Source organism: Haliotis rufescens, unplaced genomic scaffold (assembly GCF_023055435.1).
Source record: "Haliotis rufescens isolate VD_foot unplaced genomic scaffold, xgHalRufe1.0.p SCAF_24, whole genome shotgun sequence".
Lineage (NCBI taxonomy): Eukaryota > Metazoa > Mollusca > Gastropoda > Lepetellida > Haliotidae > Haliotis > Haliotis rufescens.
Genome location: NW_025963935.1, coordinates 9,960,196 through 9,982,836, shown reverse-complemented (window position 1 = coordinate 9,982,836; position 22,641 = coordinate 9,960,196). Strand labels below are relative to the sequence as shown.

At 36.6% G+C, this 22,641-nt stretch overlaps 1 protein-coding gene across 1 annotated transcript; it reads left to right on the top strand.

Moving 5' to 3' along the window:
- The first annotated feature begins 674 nt into the window (after positions 1 to 674).
- On the top strand, positions 675 to 19,254 carry LOC124120455. Its single transcript, XM_046483276.2, has 6 exons — positions 675 to 1,120; positions 10,468 to 10,552; positions 11,091 to 11,290; positions 13,063 to 13,148; positions 14,061 to 14,250; positions 18,191 to 19,254. The coding sequence occupies exons 1-6, from the start codon at positions 815 to 817 to the stop codon at positions 18,305 to 18,307; spliced, it is 984 nt and encodes a 327-aa protein (XP_046339232.2). The 5' UTR covers positions 675 to 814; the 3' UTR covers positions 18,308 to 19,254.
- The last annotated feature ends 3,387 nt before the right edge of the window (positions 19,255 to 22,641 follow it).

The window sequence follows — 22,641 nt, the reverse complement described above, 5'->3', positions numbered from 1 at the left end:
CACATCAATTTTATTTGAGCTACGCCTCCCTTACTAGTGCGAGGATCTGCTAAATATCAGATTTTTCATCGATTTTGATCCTTGGTAAGGCATCAACATATCAATGTGAAAACAAACATCTTCGGTGTTAATACCGAACTATTCAAAGGGGCATCATCTACTGTGCCCGGTTTGTCAGGATCCCATGATTGTGGGTTAAATACCCTTTATTAATCTTGGTTTAGCAGCTTAATGTTAGTCAGTTTCAATAACAAGTTTTAGTGATGGCAAATTTATTATGCCATAAGTTCTCAATTCGAACTGAAAACCTTAACAAACACTTCACATGAGAGCAGTTCAATAGTTTCGATCGATTTGCACACTTGTTTGTTTCGCGAAATTAGCTTTCTCCTCTAAGACGTTCAATCTGAGTTATATTGATCTTTCAACAATGAAGCACGTGGTCGGCACAGGATGGGAGTGGTTTGCCCGCCTGTATTCCGATCTCAATCAATTTTTAGTTACTTACTTTCGAGGTTAAGTCAAATAACTTTCCATTCATTTCAAAGTAATGACGCAGTTACAGTCAACCCTGTGGGCGTTGCTTTAGTTGAAAACAAAGACAGTTAGATCACAAGAAACAAAAACACCACTGAGGCAGTTCACATGGCTTTACTTCACTGAGTACGGGTAGATGGATGGATATGTATCTGTTTTAAAATGTCTGCGTCAGCAACTGTAGTAGGGGGATCCAACTTTAGAGGTGAAGTATGAGATTCAGCATTCATTACTGATACCTTTCCCTTACTTATTTCTTTTCTCAGAAAACAGGAAAATGCATTTGAGTCTTTTTACCGTAGTCCTAGTCCTGACTGGGGGAGGATTAGGTAGTTGTGGCACTTGCTTCAACACAACTTCTGTTGTAGAGGTAGATGCGCATATGGAACGTTACATATTTAGGAAAGTAAGGTCACCGTCTCTCTATTCCTGTGCATCAGAATGTCTGATGTCTTCAGTCTGCATGTCCTTCAACTTTGAGACCAAGACCCGCATCTGTGAACTCAACAGCAACAGTAGTGACCTAGTGGCCGTCACAACGCGGCCAGGATTTCTTTACAGTGACATCAACCACTGGCCAAAGGTAGTTATATTATCAATCATTAATTAATCCTATTTTTCGTTTGAGCTAAAAATGTCAGGTACAGGTAAATACAGTACAGGTCACTTTCTTTACATTCCTTACACACTGGTCTTGTATTTTCGAAAAATGAACTTGTTTATTGGTCTACAATAATTTTCACCATCAAATCCCTAAGGTCAACCGTACACCTTGTGGTCTGGACAAATAACACCAACTCTGGTGTTATTCCCGTTATCTATAGCCCGTCCATATAATGTATTTTTTACTAATTATTTAATCTTGTATTTGTTCTCAGACTAGTTTTATTTGTAAACTGTTATAAGCAGATCCGTGGAATCCGGCACTGGACGCCTCAGAAGAAAGCAAGCTTCATGGAATCCGGGTATCCGGCACCGGATACTTCATTCTGAGTGTCCAAGTATCCGGCTCCGGATACCCCACACGATACCTCATTCTGTGTCGGTTTTAAAAAATGTCAACAATTTTTTTTTTTGGGGGGGGGGGGTGCATTTTGTTCAATTAAGTGTGAAGTAAATAAAAAAACATTTGTAACTTACGAAGAAAATTGAAGATTGCTGGAGGTATCAGGATGCAATTTTTCTTCATGCCTTGTTTTTAGTTAATAGTGTTAGCCTGGTCATATCAGATACCTGTAGCTGTAATATTCTGTGTTATTTTATTTGTAAATATACTCTAAAAGCTGAGATCTCTGGTCATGTACATTTTGAGAAAATATTTTTCAATTTTATTTATATTTCTTTTTAGATGTTAAGTGTATTAAATGAATAAATATCAGTCCTGGTATGATGATATCCCTCAATTTCATCTTCATATTCCCAGTTTGTTCTTGCCTAGTGGTTGAAGCGTTCGATTAGCCACATTGGTACACCCATCATGATATTGTTGGAATATTGCTAAAAGCGTCATGACACCATACTCACTCTGACAAAAAATTGAAAGTCATTGACTATGTGCTCACTTCGGCCATGGTGAGATTAAAAGGTCATTTTTTAACGGTTTCAGTAGTTTTTACATCAAGTTTCATTGAAGTTCGAAACAGAAAATAATTGCCCCAAATAGGTGCATAAGACTAATGGTATCCACAGAAAACACCTTAATAAAGTAATAAAGTAATAAAAACACCAATATCATTTTCCTACTGACATGAAACTAAACACTGTGTTCAATGAGCTGTATTTATTGTAGGAAAACATTAGTATATTTGATATATGTTCAGCACCTATGTTATTGCTGATCAATATTATATTTCGTTATGCTTATGAAACAAAACAAAGAATCATATTTATTGATTTTGTGAAATTTCATTGGTACAGTAACCAGAGGTGTTTGCTAAAAATTGCAGAAACAGATGCTTCAATGCCATTTTCTAATTCAGTCAATTCTGAGAAGAATGTCAAGGAAGAAGAATATCTTAAGTCAATTATGTTTGTGTAGTACGCCACAAAAGTCATTCAGATTTGTATAGTCAGCGTCAGTGTACACCACATAAACACAGGCACACTGATGTGGTATTAATTCCTTCAGACTTGATTAGTGTCGCCATAAAACCACCCAAAGAATCACACTGATGTGGCATTATTCATTCAGAATCATCACTTTCTGAGGTGAATCTGATGGTTGATCTGGGGAGGATTAATCATCATCTGGTGAGTCCTTTGTTTGAGATATCTGAGCTGGATCTTCTTAAATGTAGCTGGTGTCACTGTGAAATCCAGGTACCTGTAACAATTGATAACATATTGAGAAACGTGTTATTCAAAAATTTTAAAGGCACATATATTGCCAAAGGGTAAAAAGTTGTTTTGTCGAACAGTAAGGTAATGACAATTTATCAAGCAACTGATATTTAGCCATGATTACCAATCTTAGAACAAGTAAACAAGCAAAAGCAAACGGTATAGTGTACAGAAAGGATAATATTTTTTGTGATCTTCAAAGACAATACCTGCAGTGGGACAAGGCTCACCTGAGTTTTTACTCAAATGTTTGCATTGCATCTAATAAAAAAAACAGAACTATTCAAAATTATCAAAACTTTCAAGCACCCAAGTCATGTAAGTGATCTCAAAATACTATATAATAAGTTAGCAAGTTAGTATAGATTCACACGGCTGTTAGCATTATTCCAGCAATTTCGCTACCCAACCATCCCAAATACCAAAGTGAGTAATATTAGGATTTTACACAACGGATATTTTCCCCAAAATATCAAATCATTATACAACTGATTAAATTACTGATTAGAGGAGCAAAAACATTTCAATGTAGCAGCTGATTCAGGCTGATTTGAATCGTTCTTTGCTTTAGTTGCAATGGGAGTCACATTGGAAATAATTATCTTACTTATTGTGGATATTTAATATCTACCATTAATTGGTAGGCCAAAATAAACACTGATAAGAAATTCACTTGTAAAGCACAACCTGAACCATCAACTAAAATCTAGAGAGTGTAATATTTTTGGGTGACCCTCCCTGTTTGTTCTGATGTAAATTCGGCAACTGGCAATATTCATGAATAAAATCGTCTTATATTTTTAGCATTTATCCTATCATTTTTGAAAATGAATTGAATGAAGATTAACAATAACAGGAAAAACTGCCAAATATATTGGTCTGGCAAAGTGTTATCTTAATTAAAGTAGTTGTTTTCGGTTTTGGAACTTTTCAATGGTAATTGTAAATTTATGTGTATATTAAATTTTCCTATTCGAATACCCATCTGAATGTTATAAAGTTAAACGGTATTGGATCTATCGTCTGTTTCTAAGTACAGTGAAACCAAACTTTGACTCGCATGACTTATTGAATCATACCCCAAGTTCTTTATGCATTATACATCTGCAAAGAGTGGTCAAAATCTTTGTCTGACACATAGTTTGCTGCGAGGGAGAATCCAATAAGTACAGTTGAGACATCAGGTTGTGTCCAGACAAACTGTCTGATAATGTCAAGGGCGGTCTTGGTAGCATCAAGGGATGTAGCTAATCCTAAATAATCATTAAACAGTGACATCATCTCTACAGAACACATGATGAAAGCCTGACCCACCTTTGCACAGCAGATCATTAGCAAGATGAACTCAATGTCAACTCATTGTTGACTGGGGATGAACAGGGCAATAAGTGTCAGGTGGGTATTAGCACTTGTCTGTTAATTATCTAATTGAGTAGTGACGCTTAGTCAATTTCCAACCACACTTGTTGCTATTCTATTTATCATGTCAGTTTATCATGTAACATGTTTCTGGGGCCCAGGAAATGTATCTTGCTGGATAATAGTTTTTTTCTACTTTCAGTTCTACTAATCAGATATGAAATAAGGACAGTTTTGATATGCATTTCTCCCTACAAATGCATTTCACAATTAATATTCATCAACTGTTTACAAAACTATGAGTTGAGATAAATTGTACCTACATGTACTGTAGAAACTATCATGATGCAAAAATATACAAGTCACACATAAAAACACATGCACTGGCCAAACCAGTCCATCCATGTACACATATACCTCTACATACCGGCATATCGATCACACGTACAAACAATCATTAGAAAGACGGAATTGTACAACCATCTTTTACATACAAACACAAGTGAACATATTCTATAGAAGCTTGGCTAATATCGGTTTAGCATTTCCATTTTCACTGAACCAAGGTCAAATCCTTTCATGACTCAGATTAGGTTGTATTGATTTAAATTCACATAAAACTGATTCATGTCAAATGACCCATCTTGTGGCACCTTTTATAATAAAAAATACCATTCATGTCTTATTTGTGTGTCCTAATTATGCCATTATTAGAAATAATATGTATTATTGTACACATGGATATGACATAAAAACAGCTGTATATGGTTGAAAATTATGTACAGGAAAACATTGAAAAAATTCAATCTATAGATGCATTTATCTTAGAATCTGGTAGATTTTATTTAATCAATATTGACTTCTACTTCACGTATCTACTTATAATCTGATGATTACATTATTGCTCAACTGATATTATTGAATTCGTATTTTATCGTAATTAATACTTATTTTGTATTTGAGCAGCATTTAGATAAACCATCGGCCTGTTTGCAAATCCAGTTCATTATGAAATAAATAAGTCTACTACACATGATGTGGAACATATTATTACGAAGAATGCAATAGTTACGACGCGAAAAGGAGTAATGTGTAGGATCCTCAAAATGGTATCCACAAGAGCATGTAGTAGAATCATGTTCGTGTTTGGTGTTCAACACTGCACTCAGCAATATTCCAGCTATATGACGGCGGTCTGTAAATAATCGACCAGACAATCCAGTGATTGATATCATGAGCATCAATCCAAACAATTGGGATACGATGACATACATCGACCCAGTCAGCGAGCCTGACCACCCGATCCTGTTAGTCGCCTCTTACGACAAGCATGGGTTGCTGAAGGTGATTTTCTGACAGAAATGTTGTAGGGAACAACACTGTTAGGATACTATGGATCATAGTAAAGAACAACGGAGGAATAAGCATGGACATTGATGCCACAAGGGTGAGTCCGCTTTTGAGTTATTACTGAATAAACGTAGCGGGTGAAAGTGGCTTGTATGAATGTTCCAGGACAGTTTCAAGTAGCCAAAATATTCGACACTAAATATTTCATCCTGCTTTCTCGATTTTTTGTGTGAATGATACTAGGAGCCGCTATAGAATCTATCATAGCCACTAAACGGATACCTAACCCTAATGTATGTTTGTTTGTTTATTTGTTGTTTGATGCCACACTCAGCAATAGTTCAGCTTTATGACGGCGGTGTGTAAATAATAGAGCATGGACGACACAATCCACGGATTGACATCATGAGCATCGATCGACGCAATGACATGCATCAACCACGTCAGCAATCCCATTAGTCGCCTCTTACGACAAGCATAGCCATCTGTTATAGCAAGCATGGGTTGATGAAGACGTATTTACTCATAACCCTAATGATCGTGATTAGTTCCCATTTATTGTCATTTTAGATACTTGAATTAAGAATAAAACGAAATAAAACACATTTTGAAAATAGTGCTTTCATAAACTTGCACTTGATTTTATATATAAGGCTATATTTAGCAAACAAATATTAGATAGATAGATATTTTATTCGGTATTTTAGGCCACATGGCTCATTGTTCAGTTGACATTTTCAGTTTCATTTGTTTAGTCAAGTAATATACATGATTTATAAAAACTATCTGACAGAGAATATATGTTTTAACAATAAGTGTAATGAATGTATAACAACAGAGTTGTTGGATTTTATAAGACTGATCATTAGCATCTTGTTTTTATGCCTAATGTTAAATATTGGAATATACTTTTCTCTGAGATGTTCATACTTATAACATACTAATAAAACATGAAATTCCTCCTCAATTTCTCCTTATTGGCAGTTTTTACAGATACCGATTTCAACGTCCCATTTTCATATCTACGTCTAAAAATTACACTGAAATTGTGTAACGATACTCTGAATTTACATAATGCCCTAACAAGCGAATTATCATGTAACATACTTATATACTAATCTGGTTCTATAGCAGACTTGATATCCTTGTAATGGCTTAGGAAACTAGAAGATATACTATCGTGCCAGTTTTGACAATACATATCCTGTAACCTTTGTTTAAAAGAGTATAAGAACAAATTTGTATCCCTACATCTTGGAATATCCACACAAAGGAATAGCCACATGAAAATAATAAATATCTGATACTGGACAACTAAATTCGTTTTGCCTTTGTCGTCAAGAGCTTTCAGTAGTTTATAACATTGTTAAGGATATCTTTGCGGCTCCATCCATCGTAATTTAACCAATATTTTGTCATTCGAAGTTGACTTAATACATGAATAGGATAACGTCCTGTTTCACCTAAAAAAGCTTTGTTAGAAGCATAGTTTCCAACCATTAAAAAGGGCTTAAAGTAGGAAGCATGTACTTTTTCAATAGCGTCATTATATTTTGCGCCCCATATTTCTGCTCCATGTAGCAAGATTGCCGTGATGTTGACGTCAAATATAGTACAAGCTGTAGCTAAGGATACATGTATATTTTGCTTGAAATAGATACCTATAGATAGGTTTAATTGCTTTTGATGCTTGCGATGCTAGTTGTTTGCACGCAATTGACCATGATAGTTTAGATGATAGCGTCAAGCCTAAATATTTATAGTAAGTAACAATTTTTAAGGCGATATTACTATATGTCATTTTTTTCTTTTTTGGCAATAATACCTCCATTTCTAAAAACAATTACATTTGTTTTTGACAAATTAACTTCCAATGCCCATGTACTGCGATAAGAACGTAATACATTCAATTGTTTCTGTAGACCGTTAACAGAGTATGAAAACATTATAATATCATCAGCAAATAGAAGTAACATTAAATCTCTAATACAATAGTAATATCATACAAACGTTCCACGACTCCGTAAATATTCCAGCATTCATAATTTTATTAAATAATAATTTTAAATATGGTATCAGAATATTGCCTGATAACCTATAAAATTCAGCCGGTATTCCATCTTCGCCGGCAGGTTTACCAGCTTCCAAATGAATGAGAATTTACATAATTTAAAAACTGAGTTACATAACAATCAAAGGGTTTGGCTTCCAAGTTTTTAAATGCGGGGTTAAGTAGATCTCTAAAATAAGTGAACCAGATATCTGGTGACAAGGAGCAACGAGATGTATCTAGAGGTCCGCGTCTTTTGTTGGTATGAAACCTGTTTCCACGGCAGAATGAACCCACCATGAAATTGATCATGTGACCCAATCACAAACAAATATTCAAAACTCTCAACATCACTGTGCAACAACATTTGGAGATGGTAAATCACTGAGGGAAAGACTTTCACTCGTATCCTCCCACCAACAGATGTTCTGGCTGGCGACCAGTTATCTCTAGGTTTGTCAGCATCATATACTTGCCTGTGGGATTCATCAAAGTGGTAAACATCTAAGACCATGTTGCAACAATTCATTTTTATTGCTACAATCTTTATACATAATTCTGCAGAAACTGAAGTCCAGCTTGAGATCCCTGGTGGTTGGTGGTTTGTGGTTTGTTGTCTAACGCCGCACTATTCCAGCTATATGACGTCGGTCTGTAAATAATCGAGTCGGGACCCGACAGTCCAGTGATTAATATCAGGAGCATCGATCCACGCAATTGGGATCGATGACATGCACCAAACAAGTCAGCGAGCCTGACCACCCGATCACGTAAGTCGCCTTTTACGACAAGCATAATCACCTTTTACGGCAAGCATCGGTTGCTGAAGACCTATTCTAGCCCGGATCTTCACGGGTCTTTGAGATCCCTGGAAGGACCCCTCCAGGGTCCTGTTATTTCAATGGAGGCCGATCGAGAAGTTGCATGCCAAGTGGCACTGGGACACACTCACAAATGCTAGTCTTGGTTGATGTGAGAAGACCAACCAATGCCAAGCCGGAGTGGGACCCTTCAAGAAATTCTTGTCTTGGGCCATGTGGTAAACACTTGAAAGGAATGAAGAATGGGACTTATTGTCTTTAAATGTGGATCCAAATGAGAAGGCAATGAGGCAATCATAATTTTTTTTTTCCATTATCACTAAAATGCCAATTTCTGGGACATTTGTGAAGTATTATGCATGAAGTCTTATATTTTATATTATTTGAATACAGATGTATGAGCAGTGGCTTACAAGTCACAGTGACCTAATTTCAATGAGAAGCATAGGCCATATTTTCATTGTTACATATAATTCTACAAAGGGCCTTCATAAGTGGTTTATTTTGGATAGCCCTTTGCAATTGTTTTTGAAATAGTCGCAACTGATATTGAAGGTCAAATTATTTTAGTAAAACTGTTTACAGTAACTGAGGAAGAGTTCACAGTAGCGCAATGAAATCTGGTACATGTGACCCTCAGAGTGGGTCATATTGTGTTTCAAACTTCATTGAAGCTGGTATGCCTATAAGAAGTACTTGTACAGTACAAATACAATCCTAGCATCATCTCACCAGGACCAAAGGCCAAAATGATCACACAGTCGATGACTTAATACTTTTACTAAGAACAAACTGAAAGTCTGAACATGAAATTTAAGGATATCATCATACCTGTATTAGAACTGATGTTTGTCATTAAACAGCTTAACATCTAAAAGCAAATATGAAACTAAAAAATTGTCTTCTCAAAAAGTCCATGACCAGAGATCTCAGCTTTAAGAGGATATTTACAACTGAAATAACACAGAATATTGCTACAGCTATCTGACATGCCCAGGCTAACATTATTTACTAGAAACAAGACATTTAGAAAAAATGCATCTGGATACCTTCCGGATACCTTCAGCAATCTTCAAATTTCTTGGTTATTTGTAATTATTGTTTAAGGTGTTTCACACTTTACTGAACCAAGATATACCCCCCAGCCCTCCTCCAAATTTTGACATTGGTTTGGAAACCTGCACTTTTTTGCTGTGCAGGGATACTTTGAGGTGTCTGCCACCGGATACCACGGATCTGATACCATGGATCTGGTATCCGGCAAGGTATCTGCCACCGGATACCCGGATGTATTTTGGATAAGTGTCCGGAGGTATCCGGAAGCGATCAGGAAAACGGAAACCACATTTTTTGTGCTGTGTGATGTTAAATTTTAATTCGCTCACTTACTCTAAGCATCTCTGGTAGAAGGGATTGGGTTTAATGACATGTGGGCTAGTTTAAGGAGTTTAAACTGAACCAATGAGCAAAACACGCTTGCCTGGTGTCATCACTGTATTACATTAGCATAATTGCCATTGCCGTTTATGCATAATGGGATCTATTTAAGCAGATAATCGAGGGTGATTATTCTCTGGCGTTGACGTTGACTTTAGCGTTTTGCATTCATACAAGATACCCACTTACAGTCCAACAGCTGTCTTATATAACGAAAAGACTATCCAGAGTCTCTTCAGAATTTGGCCTTATGTGGGACGTTGTCTGGATAAAAGCGAAACACCCCCTAACAGCCTCAGCTGGGAGATACTCGTTTTGAAACATTTGAGATTAGCTGATTACACTGTGGTAAATATCTATCTGTGTCATGAGTATTGGAAGCACACTAAACACCATATGAATGTATTGTTTATAAATAGTCCCTCTTCACGTTTGCCAGATAACAATTCCATATAATTACAGCAGAAGCAAGCGTCATATTAAACAATTGAGATTACCTGATTCGGCTGTGCTGAATATATATCTGAATCATGAGCACACTAAACACCACCAGAATGTATTGTTTATAAATAGTCCCTCGCTGGCGCCTGTTCGGAGACAACTTGTCCTATGTCCAGATGCCATTCAGATCGACTCGGACGTGCAGCATGTGTAACAGGTAAGTGTTTGACTGGTAAAAAAAGGCAATTCTATTGTACGTTATCATTTATTGAAATCATTGGGCTTGGACTAACATCATATGCCATATGAGAAAGTGTTTGTCACGAATGACTTTTTCCAGGACAAAGCGTCTGCCCGGGGATCGGTGTTTCGATCCCGGCTGGGTAACATCAAAAGATGTCAAAACCTGTTTGTTGTTTCCCTGTCTGGCGTTGGGCATTAATGGGAAAAAGCAAGGACAAGTCAGAGTGTGGCACACATTTTAAACGCCCACACAGGCGCACGCGCAGTCATTACGTAACCTAACCTTAAGAACAATAACTGAGAAAAGAAATAGGATTTCAAGGTATGTGTGTGATTTCCGTACTGACAGTGACCTCTGAAATATATTATTAGTTGAGCGTCCCCATTAATCTGTTGCATTCGGCGGTGTTCAACTCCAAGATCTCAATAATGACAGATTGGTTAAACGTACATGTACTTACTGTGAGATTAAAATGAACCAATATGTTATATGATTTAGTTTTAATGTACAGAGTTTCAGGGTTGTGACGCACCACCTTCTGTTGCCAATGCTGAAATGCGTTATGACGGAGTGTACGAAGGAGCAGTTGCAGAATACAGTTGCAAGAACAACTTCATGATGTGCACGGATAGAAACAGCAGAGTCTGTCTGTTAACAGGAAATTGGAGTGGTTCTGTCGGCCCGTGCGCACAGTATAGTTGGGACAACCCGGTAAGATGGTTATGTGGTAAAATGAACGTTGAGTATGAAGGTATCATTAATAATTGTGACAGGATGGATAAGTGAGATGGACTCAATAATGTTGGCCAAATAAAACGGCTGTAAGATTTTAAAAAGTAACAACAATGACATGTAGTGTATGTGTCATGATACACTTAGATAGGCAATGTCAGAACTAGCAGAACTTGTCTTTGGAACTTAATCCGATTCGGTGTGCTCATGTGTAAAATATAACGGTTCTTGTGACTGTCAAGAGAGGGAAGAAACAGTATGTGGAAGTAATTTTTTTTAATTTGAAGTTTACACGATATACGGCTTTTCCATTGGAAGAGAGCTCGGTCACATGACCGTGAAATTGACGTTCATAAGTGTATGAACGACACAATTTGACGTTCATGCGTTTTTCAAGAGACCATGTTCTTGAAATGACGTAAACACTGACGGACTACTTCCACATTCCTTGGGAAACGCCTGGGAATTTCCTTGCACGAATACATACAGAAGCGTTCTTTCTCATCATTTAGACTCAGCGTTTCAGTATACATTGAGTTTGACTGCATGATCGTTTACGAATATCCTCACTACGAACGAACCTTAGTGAAGAAAATGAAGAAATGGACATCCACACATCTTTAATCACATTTCAATGATCGACCAGTTGATCAATGATGACTAAAACATGTAACTGGCACAGGTTCAGTAACAACTTCCGAAATCTCTCCCGACACGTTGATCGTATCTGCCATTTTGACGTCTTATAGTAGTACTTGATGTAAATGTATTACGATGCGCTGTCATTGTGAATGACTTTCTGAGGTAGTTCATATCAGAAATTTCTCATCTTTTGAGGTTATTATTTAAATACATTTGTTCTTAAGAAACTACAAAAGTTGTTGAGCATTCATAAGTTCATGTCACCTCTCGTTTTGAGGAACTTTTTATTCCATGATACACCTGGAAGTTGTATGGCTGTCAGTGTAAACATGAAGTCACACGTACTAAATATTGTGTAAAGCTCTCTAGATCGTATGAGGTAAAAAATAGTGATACAAAAATTATAAGAATTGACACTTTGCGTGAGTCGCTAGCTCCGACGTCCATACAGTTTGGCCTTCACTCTATAAAGGTTTATACTCCAATGAACTCACACAAAGTGATGGGATTTCGATTCGACATCCATTGCACAAAAGCAGAACTGGTCTTTGCAACTTGATCCGGTGGAGTCTGCTCTTTTGTAAAATTGAACGATGCTTGTGACTGTGCAAGAGAGGGAACGAACAGTATGTGGAAATGAATGTGTAATGGGAATTCGATTCGACATCCATCGAACAAAAGCATGTGTCAGAAACAACGAAGGCAATGGTACAATAAACTGCATATAAAACTGAAAAAATTGCGTTGGCAATGCAAATAAGTCCTCATGTGTTCAATAAGCAGCATATAAGAACATGAACATTACACGGAAGCTGCTGAGACAGACTTGTTAATTTACAATTAATAACGTCAGATTCTTTTTATCCGAAAATAAAAATGTTTGATGCAATAAGTAAGCAGGAATGTTTTCCAAACATCCTGCAAGACGCTACAAAATTAAAAGGGAAATCAAACATAAAAAACGATACATCCATTTGTGTTATTGATACCGTTATGTATACTCCTGCTAAAAAACACAAGCTAAAAAAGTGTTTGTAAGTGTTTGCAAAGGGATACAGACATCATCGAGCATGTAAAACATTTTTAGTACCCTTTCTTCACTTACATAGGTGATGAACTTCATCATGGTCGTGCCTTGTGGGAATTATACCAGTTTCAAAGTAACAATGAACATCACTCCAACGACCATTACACGGTAAAGTTTAGATATTTTCATTCATAATTCATAATACGGTAAAGACGCATGACCACTCAGTGAGTGAGTGAGTGAGTTAATATTTGACGTCACATGGGCAGTATCTCACCCATATTTGACCATTCAGAGAATGTTGTTACATGTATTTGGCTCCAGATTCCAGGTTAGAGGTGTTCCCCAGCAACATATGATTGCGACGCAACTGTTCAAGTAGTCAGGCACGGTGACTTGATTGCTCATAAAATCAATCCCTGGATGGTCTGCCCCGGACTCCATTATTGACAGGAGGCAGTCATACTGGTTGAATATGACAGACTGCGGTGTTACAAACCTTCCTGTAAAAATTACTCTTAATGTAAAGATGTTTGGTAGAACATATTTATAGAATGATTTTGATGGTTTTATTTTAAACATGCTAACATTTCCAACTGACGTATACAATGTCTAAGTATTATTTCGCATGTTATTGAAATGTAAAAGCATGTTGTAAGCTCATTTTGGGAGACGTCGTTCATGCATATGAAAAAGTTTAGACCAGTATTTAAAACATCTAATATTGGGCCACTAGCATTTGATATCGTATCTCATCATCTGTCCATCTTTTAACAGGACAGTTTTTCACAGTTGTCCCTGGTGGGATATACAGCAGATTGGTTTGTTAGAAAGTCAGTCAATGTTTACAATTTAATTGACTATAATAGTAACAATAAGTCCAATCTCTTCAGGAACTGAATCTCTTTGTTCCAAATACATATATTTTTGTTAATTGAAAGCGAACTTTGAATGAGGATTCCAGATCGAAAGAGACACTGTACGACCACCATCGTGTTTTCCAAAATTCGTACCCGTTTTTTATTCGATCAGGAAACATTTTTCAGAGTTTACATCAACAATTTGTTCCCGATTTTTTAGAGTATCTATGGATTTTCGCGGGGGAGGAAATCTTCTGTATCATATTTCCTTCCGACTGGATCAAAACAAGCTAGTATTCAACTCACGCATCTCCGGTGTGTGGGGAACACCGATTGATCTATCGCCGGTCCCATTGGCAGTAGGTACCGAGTCTCTGGTGGAGATACGACTGGACCAAGGCATGTACATGGTATGTTGTTGTTTCCTCACACATCCTCTACTTGAGCTTTGACACGGTCACAAACAGGTATTAATTACTGCGTCTGGGTGGGCACCTGTCTGATCAACAGTAGTATATGACAGAATATGTTTCTGAAGCAGTGAAGGCAATTATCCTCTCTACACCATCCAAAATGTTCAGCAGATTTGTTGGTGTTCACGTGATAGGCGGAACTACAAATACAGCACACACTTAATTGTAACGGTCCAATACGATGTAGTAAATCATTGTCCTGTTGAGCAGCAGGTTTGTTGTCTTTGGTATCCCATAGACATAGGAGTGTGTGAAGTAGGTTTAGGCCTCTCGGAAGTGTATTTAAGGCATATCAGGGCACGTCCAAAAGGTTTACCACTTTGGAGAAATCTACCAGCAGGGGGATATGGTTGACAAGTGATGAATAATAATGCGGACAAATTTGAGTTGCCAAAGCCATTGGACGTAACTTTACACAGCAACGATTCTCAATTATATTTTCTGCTTGATTTAAGAAAGCAAAATATGTATTCAGTCGTGTCAGGGCATGTCAACCTCACTGTGCCCAGGCTATTGCAACTCTAATTTAAGAATGCAAAAAAAAAAATATATACTATTTTCAGAAATATTTTTTTTAAATAATAATGAATAATGAATTTTAATATATATGTCATTCATTTGGAATAAAATATTATTTATAAATGAATGCGTTTGTCCTTAACTTTGAATGGGTATTATTTGAGTCACTTCAATCAGAAGAGTGTGACTTTTCATTGTAAAATCAAGATCCAACTTTTTTCATTCTGTTTAACTTGCATCCTACACTACGCATTGTATTTTTTTCCATTCTACTATGGTGACTATGCTTGTCGTAAAAGGCTACTAACGGGATCGGGTAGTCAGGCTCGTTGACTTGGTTTATGCATGTCATCGATCCCAATTGCGTGGATCAATGCTCATGATATCAATCACTGGATTGTCTGGTCCAGACTCGATTATTTAAAGACCGCCGTCATGTAGTTGGAATATTGCTGAGTGCGGCGTTAAACAACAAACCAACCAACCATTCTACTATGATGAATACCCTTAAACCATTTCGCCATGGTAGTCATGTTTCTTACATGAAGTCACCATATAGCTCAGAATGTCTTTTGATAATAAGAGGAATGTGCTTAGATAGTTGTTAGCGTCTCCAATAGAAGATGTGGTTCCAATAGAACAGAATAGCCGTCTTTAAATATTCATGCGTGACCCTGAGGTCCAACTCCAAAACGAGGCTATCCCCGCAAGCCGTTTTTCCGGTCGATTTATCTTTTCGGAAACGATGACTGGCAGCCATCGGACATGTTAAAGGAAAGCTGTTCACCGTAAGTCCTAATTTTCATTCATGTTTTTGCAAAACTGAAGAGCGAATATCGCTTATCAACTATTGATTTTATGGCAATTTACATGACCTTTTTAGTACGAAATACTCATGCTTTTTCTGAATAGAATATTGATTTCTATTCTCGTCACATAAATACTACATTTTATATATATATATATATATATATATATATATATATATATATATATATTGTTCAAAGCGATATTAGCGTATAGGTGATCGTACAAATAATGCATAAAACAGTTACAGTTGTTTTAATTTACACTTTATTGGATTCTTGTTTACAATTTATATTTATACACAAATTGAAAATTAATTGGGGGACTAAAATGAATTGAATGTTTAATATTTCACACCTAGATATTTGTCTTGTAAACAAGTACACCCCCGTGCAAAGCATACTGAAATCAGAGACAATCCCATCCATATTTGCATTGACTGTGGCCACAACACCAAGCAATCCCCCACTGATCCTATAGGCCAGAACGTCATAGTGTAAGAATTTACATTTATCCATTATATTAATATGTGTATTAATAAATGTCATAAATCAAGTTTGCATTATACAATTGTTTTTTAACTTTATTTATGAAACATAATATTAAATCGGAATTATTGTGTTCGTAGTGGGAAGAGAACCTGGTACCAGGAGGAGGTGTGATGGACATGAGGTTGAAGGGAATGATCATTCCACACAGCATGAGGGGTGTGAGGCAGAATTTGAAATAAAAGAGATGCAGGTCCATGTTGAACAACTTGAGAGGGAGAACCATCTAATCAATAACCACCTGGCTCTTGAGAAGTTTGGAGTTTCAAGAACTAGAACTGTATTTCTTTACTAATTGTGATACTTTCAAGTAAAGTTTTTAATTTGATCAACCCAGTGCCACCAAAATGTGTAACATGTATTAGGTTTGTTCTGACATTGTTTCATTGGGTGGAAGACCCAGGCCATTACTGTTGACTGCACTGAAATACAAATTCAAATCCCATCGTCCTTTGTCCTCAACTCAAAAGTTTTATACACTTTACAAAACTAGCTGTCCACTCTGAGGCCTGATTGGTATAACCCCTCATGATGCTGAGAACTTTGAATCCTGTTTGTCTAACGGTGGTATGTCTGATGTTGAGATGACAAAGCTGTTAGGTATTTGGTATTTTTCTTGGTCTTGTTCAACCTGGTGATAGTGTTGGGGCAGACCAAGGCCTTACTATATCCACTACTTTGCACACAAGAAATAGTCTCAATATTCCCCCTTTCCTATTTAACTGTGGTTAGTTTTCAGCTGAATAAATAGGTGAAATACAAACCTTAACATCTTGAGAGTCCATGTTGCAGAATTTTCAAAACTATCAATCAGCTGTTGACAGTTGCTTTCCCTTGCACACTCTTATAGAATTGTGCTAAAATTGCCTGTGAGAGATAAAAGTGTCAAATCGTTTGAGATGCAAATCTTTTATTTCACAATGTACATACATTGTATTTAAACTGATGTCTGATGGCACACAAACAGTTTGTTTCAGAAAAATCTGAAAATACATTGAAGTTGTAAAGAAATACATGCAGATGTCAATTGTATAAATGCAATTTAATAGCGTCTCCAATAGTTCTACTATTAAACACTTCAAACATTGTGCAGAGTAACTTTGACTTTTTTTAAGATAAGTTTTATATAATTTACATTAACAGGATAATCTGCATGGTCAGTTACCCATAATTATTGTTGCAGTTTAATGTCAATTCCATACCCATTGATTCAAATTAATTTGATTAATTGAACATGCATACGACATATTCATTTCATAGTCCTTACCTCTAAGTTATAAGGGATTTCATTCTTCCCCATCGATCGAGTCAGGACAGAGGAATCCATTGCACGATGCTGGAAATAGAATAATTACCACATACACACATTCAACTAGGAAACAGAACTGAATTTAATGGAAGAATTGTGGATAACCGTGGATGATTATGGTTTTAACAAAAAAAATGCTTAGATCTATAGCCAAAAACATTTGCATTTATGATGGTTGCGTGACACAGTATAAACTTAATAATAATCGTATTTAATCAGATCAATAGACTACCGTAATACCAAAAAACTCAAGAATTAAAATAAATAAAATATAGCGCTTACACACACTAAAAGGTCATTATGGTTGTCTTAGCCCATTCATGTTACGCCCATCAAAATCAGTTCAAAACAATAGCATATGACATGAAAGGTAACGTGACCTGCCAAAGTGGTCATTGTTATTTTGTGTAAAATCACAATATACCTACTTTTAATACTGTTGATGAACCCATCGCTGTTATAATGGATCGGGGAACTCCCCGCACTCTTAGATTGACTTTGAACAAAATTATCGACGAAGCTGAACCAGACATGCGAGACGAGCGATAAATCCCTCCAGGGTGTTTGCTCTGCCGCCATGCGAGAAAAAACTCGTTTTGGAGTTTGACCTTGGGGTCATGCATAAATATTAAAAGAGGTCTATGGATATGTAATACACTGGATAATCTAAGATGTTCCATTTGATTCATTGCAGCTAGCTGTAGATGGATCAAGCATAAACAACTTCACAGACAGATACCCGAATGAGATCCTAAAAAACGTCCGTATCAGTGGTGACGCCAACCTCACGGCGGCGCATATCTCCATATGAGGTTGTTGTCAGTATCAACTGACTCTCGGTAACAAACCCTGCAAAACGAAAACATCCCACAGCAGAGCTAAATACTGTTTCTGGACATACAAAGCTATGGGAACATTGTGCGCAGTCCGTGGAGTATCAGATATTGTTTTGTTTTTTTATACAGGTATAATATCGTGATACAATGAGTGACATATGTTTCAATTTCAACTGAATGTGGTGATCACTAGGGCTTGTGTAGTACTCTTTCTGGTTAAGTTGCGGTTTCAGACATATAGCTGTAATATTGTGAGAATATTGCGCAAAATGCGATCCATCGTCTTTTACGTTTATGACACAATGTAACAAAAGAGAACACCATTTGCTTTAATAACTTCCAGATAGTATTTATCAAATTCAAAAAGGGTGCAGTCATTTGTGAACTTGTGGTATTTGCTGTGTAACCTTTCCTCCTTTATGAGGGTATGACATTATCCTCGTGTTCGACGTCATGACGATCAAATGTTCTTGTTCATCCATCTTATCAAATGTCACATCAAAGGAACATGTCACAAGAGACGGTTAAGATTGATGGCAGTACTTCCTACTGGCTATGGAAAGTCTCCTCCGTTTCAAATGTTTATCCCACTGAAGCAAGAGACAGACGGTAACATGGTGTAGGGTATTTTTTGTTATAGAATGGGTGTATAATACATTGGATTACCGAAATTGCTCTTTGTTGTTCAACCACTTATAAATATTTCGTTTGGATACATCAAATGATTGACATATAAAATGTTAATACCCGACGCAACGACATGTTGTGCAGGCTACTGTTTGATATCAGGACAACAGTAGCTTTAATTGTGAACAATGGATATATTACATTTGTTTATAAGAATGACATTTTTTTCGCGGAAAGTAATAATTAGACTTAGTAAAAGAGAAACTACACACATACACTACTGCCTAGAAGTTCATTCCCCTTACACGCATGGGCAACGCGTTACGCAACCAGTGTGCATCGGGTTGGTCACGCGTGTGATACCCGTGTGCAACGCGTTGCACACGGGTGTGCACCCCGTCCGCCACTCATGTGCAACGCGTGACACACTCATTAGAGGGGGAACAAACTTTTGACCAAAGGAGGACCCGTCTTAAGCTGAACCTGGAGGTAACAAGGAGAGAACATTTTGTTATCCTGACGAAAAATGATAATACACATGTATTTGCTAATGTCTCCTTTCTTTATGTGATTTTGTGGGAATAACATGAATACTGTTGTGTTTAAATAGATCTGTCTTGTTTTATACGACCATTGCTTCTAAATCCGATGGTGTTAAGAGAATACATGGTCCTGGAACATGTTATTGCAATTGAAATGCTTTTATTGTGATTTGACATTAAACGTCTGTAGTACGACTTTCAGTGATAATATGTATGAGGTTTGGCGGCGCATTGTTTTCATTGGACCCTAATTACTTTATGATGACTTGGACTCTTTATCTCAGCTCCATAACCGTGAGGCTGGAAAAGAGCAGCATGTAATTAATGAGGGTGGGTTATATCATTGAGGATACACTTGAGGGAGAGAATAATAATTACCGTACTACAGGAAGAGACCTGTAGACGTAAGCGCGGGGTTGTGTTTTAGCTGGCCGTTCGATAATGGCCGCCAGGAGAAGTGAGCTTTGACTGCGTCATCTAAAATAAATAGTAAGATACAGCAGTGTTATTTTCACGGGTCTGTTGAATAAACTCCCAGCGCTACGGTCAATGTGTCTTCTACTTGATCCTTGATACATCATTTTGGCATTCACAATATATAGTATTTCAACGTACAAAGGAGCACTGATCTAAAGCAATTCCGCGGGAGTAGTTGTTACCTGTGCATTACTGTATTTTCCCAGTGAGTACCCGGATGATATAGCAGAAATCTAGACTTGTTCGCGACCTGTGCTCGCCATTCGTAAGCGCATTTTTATTGAAAGTAGAAGGACGTATGGTCACATTGATCAACAAAAATGAAATACATTTTTGGAAATGTAGGTATATTTGTGGGGAGCATCGGTAATGGTGATGCAGTTTTGATAAGTCACTTGATTGGTAATTGTGCGATCTTTGTGTACACTATTTTGACTTGCAACACAAAGTAAATATTTCATCTGAACATTGCTTATTTTACCGTGTGTATATGTTTACATTCAAAATGTAAACATATTTCACTAAGGAAATTTATTAAACGCCTAAATATTCAGTTTATTTTACAATATGTCCATCTTTATTAATATGATAACGAATTCCAAATATTTGTTTATGTTTAATATCATCACCAAGTACAGTTCTGTATTGTTGGGCTTCTTTTCTTAGCATAATTAATATATTGTGATGTGTTTAAGCTCTTTTGATCGTCTTTATCATTTTTAGTCAGTCGGTTAAATAAATGAATGGATTATTCAGTCAATTTGTAAAATGACTGAAATATTTAGATATTTAATAAATTGCCTGAGTGAATCATATTTTACACATTGACTGTAACATATACACGCTTACAAAAGAAAATACTTGTGAAAACAACGTCTATCGCGCATCGAAAAACTTCCCAACCAAACGGAAAGGAACAAGAAAGATTCTGTTCAAAGCTGCAGCGAATGAATGAAAACAAAATGCAAATATAATTATTACAACCTACCAAAGTTATAATGTATCCGGGAATATCAACATAAAGGAACAATATCCATTGCGTCTGCAGCTGTACAAAAATACTTATTCGACGTCAAATGTCTATGTGAGAATCAAATACTTTAATAATAATTATTTGGAAACAATATTTGGAATATATATGAAATATATTAAAATATTTAAATATATCGTTTTTAAACGTTATTTAAATGTATCGAATATTATAACCCCTGTTTGTTTCTTAACTGATCACTTAGTTTGTTTCAATTGTTTCACATAGGTGCCAAGTTAGCTGAGAAAGCCCACGTGACAACTATTTTTATAATGTCCTCGGTTCTTAAAAACATACATTGAGTTAGATAACAATGAACAACCAGTCAGTGTATTATCGGTTACCCTTTGAACAAAGTATGTTGTTTTTACATCTGTACTTCACGCCATGATATGAGTGTATTGCCTAGGTTTAGTAAACCTACCTTCACATGTAAACACTTACTTTTGACATATCCACTGTGCAAGATAACAGTAATTAATCAATCAACGTATTTCCTGTTGATCCTTTGATGTCTGGGAATGATCAATTGATTTACAAAAAAAGTAAAGCAACTAACCATACATCTCTTGCTGGGCTGCCACGTGCATATCACATAACTCACATTCCACCTCACTTCAAACCTGGATTTAGATTGAAAAATTACCCCAGGTACAAGAAAGACCAAATTTGAACCTTTATAATCTGAGTGGTGCTACAACTAAGTATACATGTTATAAATCCATTAACTGAGCAGCAAGTGAATTACGACAAATACACAAGTGTAGGGTTATACCAGAAAATGTGGATGACAACAAGGGATTAGTAATTGTATCATCCACGCAATCCGAAATCCGCAAATGCTTTCACTCAAGGATACTTTTTTATTATTAAACTGTAACCATCAGGGGTATTTCCAAAGACCGTTATTCGCCGTTATTTGTCTGTTTGTTTAGGCTGAAGAAATTAATTACCATGCGCCCTTTGTTGAAATCTTCATAGATCACGGGTAACCAATCAGTTTTCAAAAATGCGTAAGCTTATTTAGCTGTCCTTGCAGACTGGTAGCCCAGTCTCTTGTCACGCTCGGTTGCGTTAACGAGCAAATTGACTCACGGCAGCTAGAAAGCCCAAGCGGAAATCCAAAGGTCGTATTACCTGAAGAATCAACCTTCATTTGCGAAATATCTACTGCTCTCAAAATTAAAGTCAGAACTTTCTAACCAAGGAATACCAGTTGAAACAGGTCGATGGCTGAACATTCCCAGGGAAGACAGCCAGTGTCCACTCTGTGAATCTATCGCTGTGGGAGATGAATTGCATTATTTATTCCAATGTGAAGCTTTTCACCAACGGCGATATGAACTCTTAAATAAGCAATATCTTAAGTTTCCAAACATTTAAGAAAATTATGACCACTAACAGTGTATGAAATCTAAAAGGCCTGTCTAAATTCCTTAACAATGTGTACGATACAATTGGTAAATTGTATTAGTATCCACGTATCCTATTTTTATTATTTTTGTTAAATTGTACATAATAAAAATTGTAGATAATTGTATGTCATGTTATTCTAAGAATAAATGAGTTTGAGTTTGAGTCCGACACCCGAGAAGAAGCCAGAGATTAGTGCCCCTTTTTGAATAGTTTACAA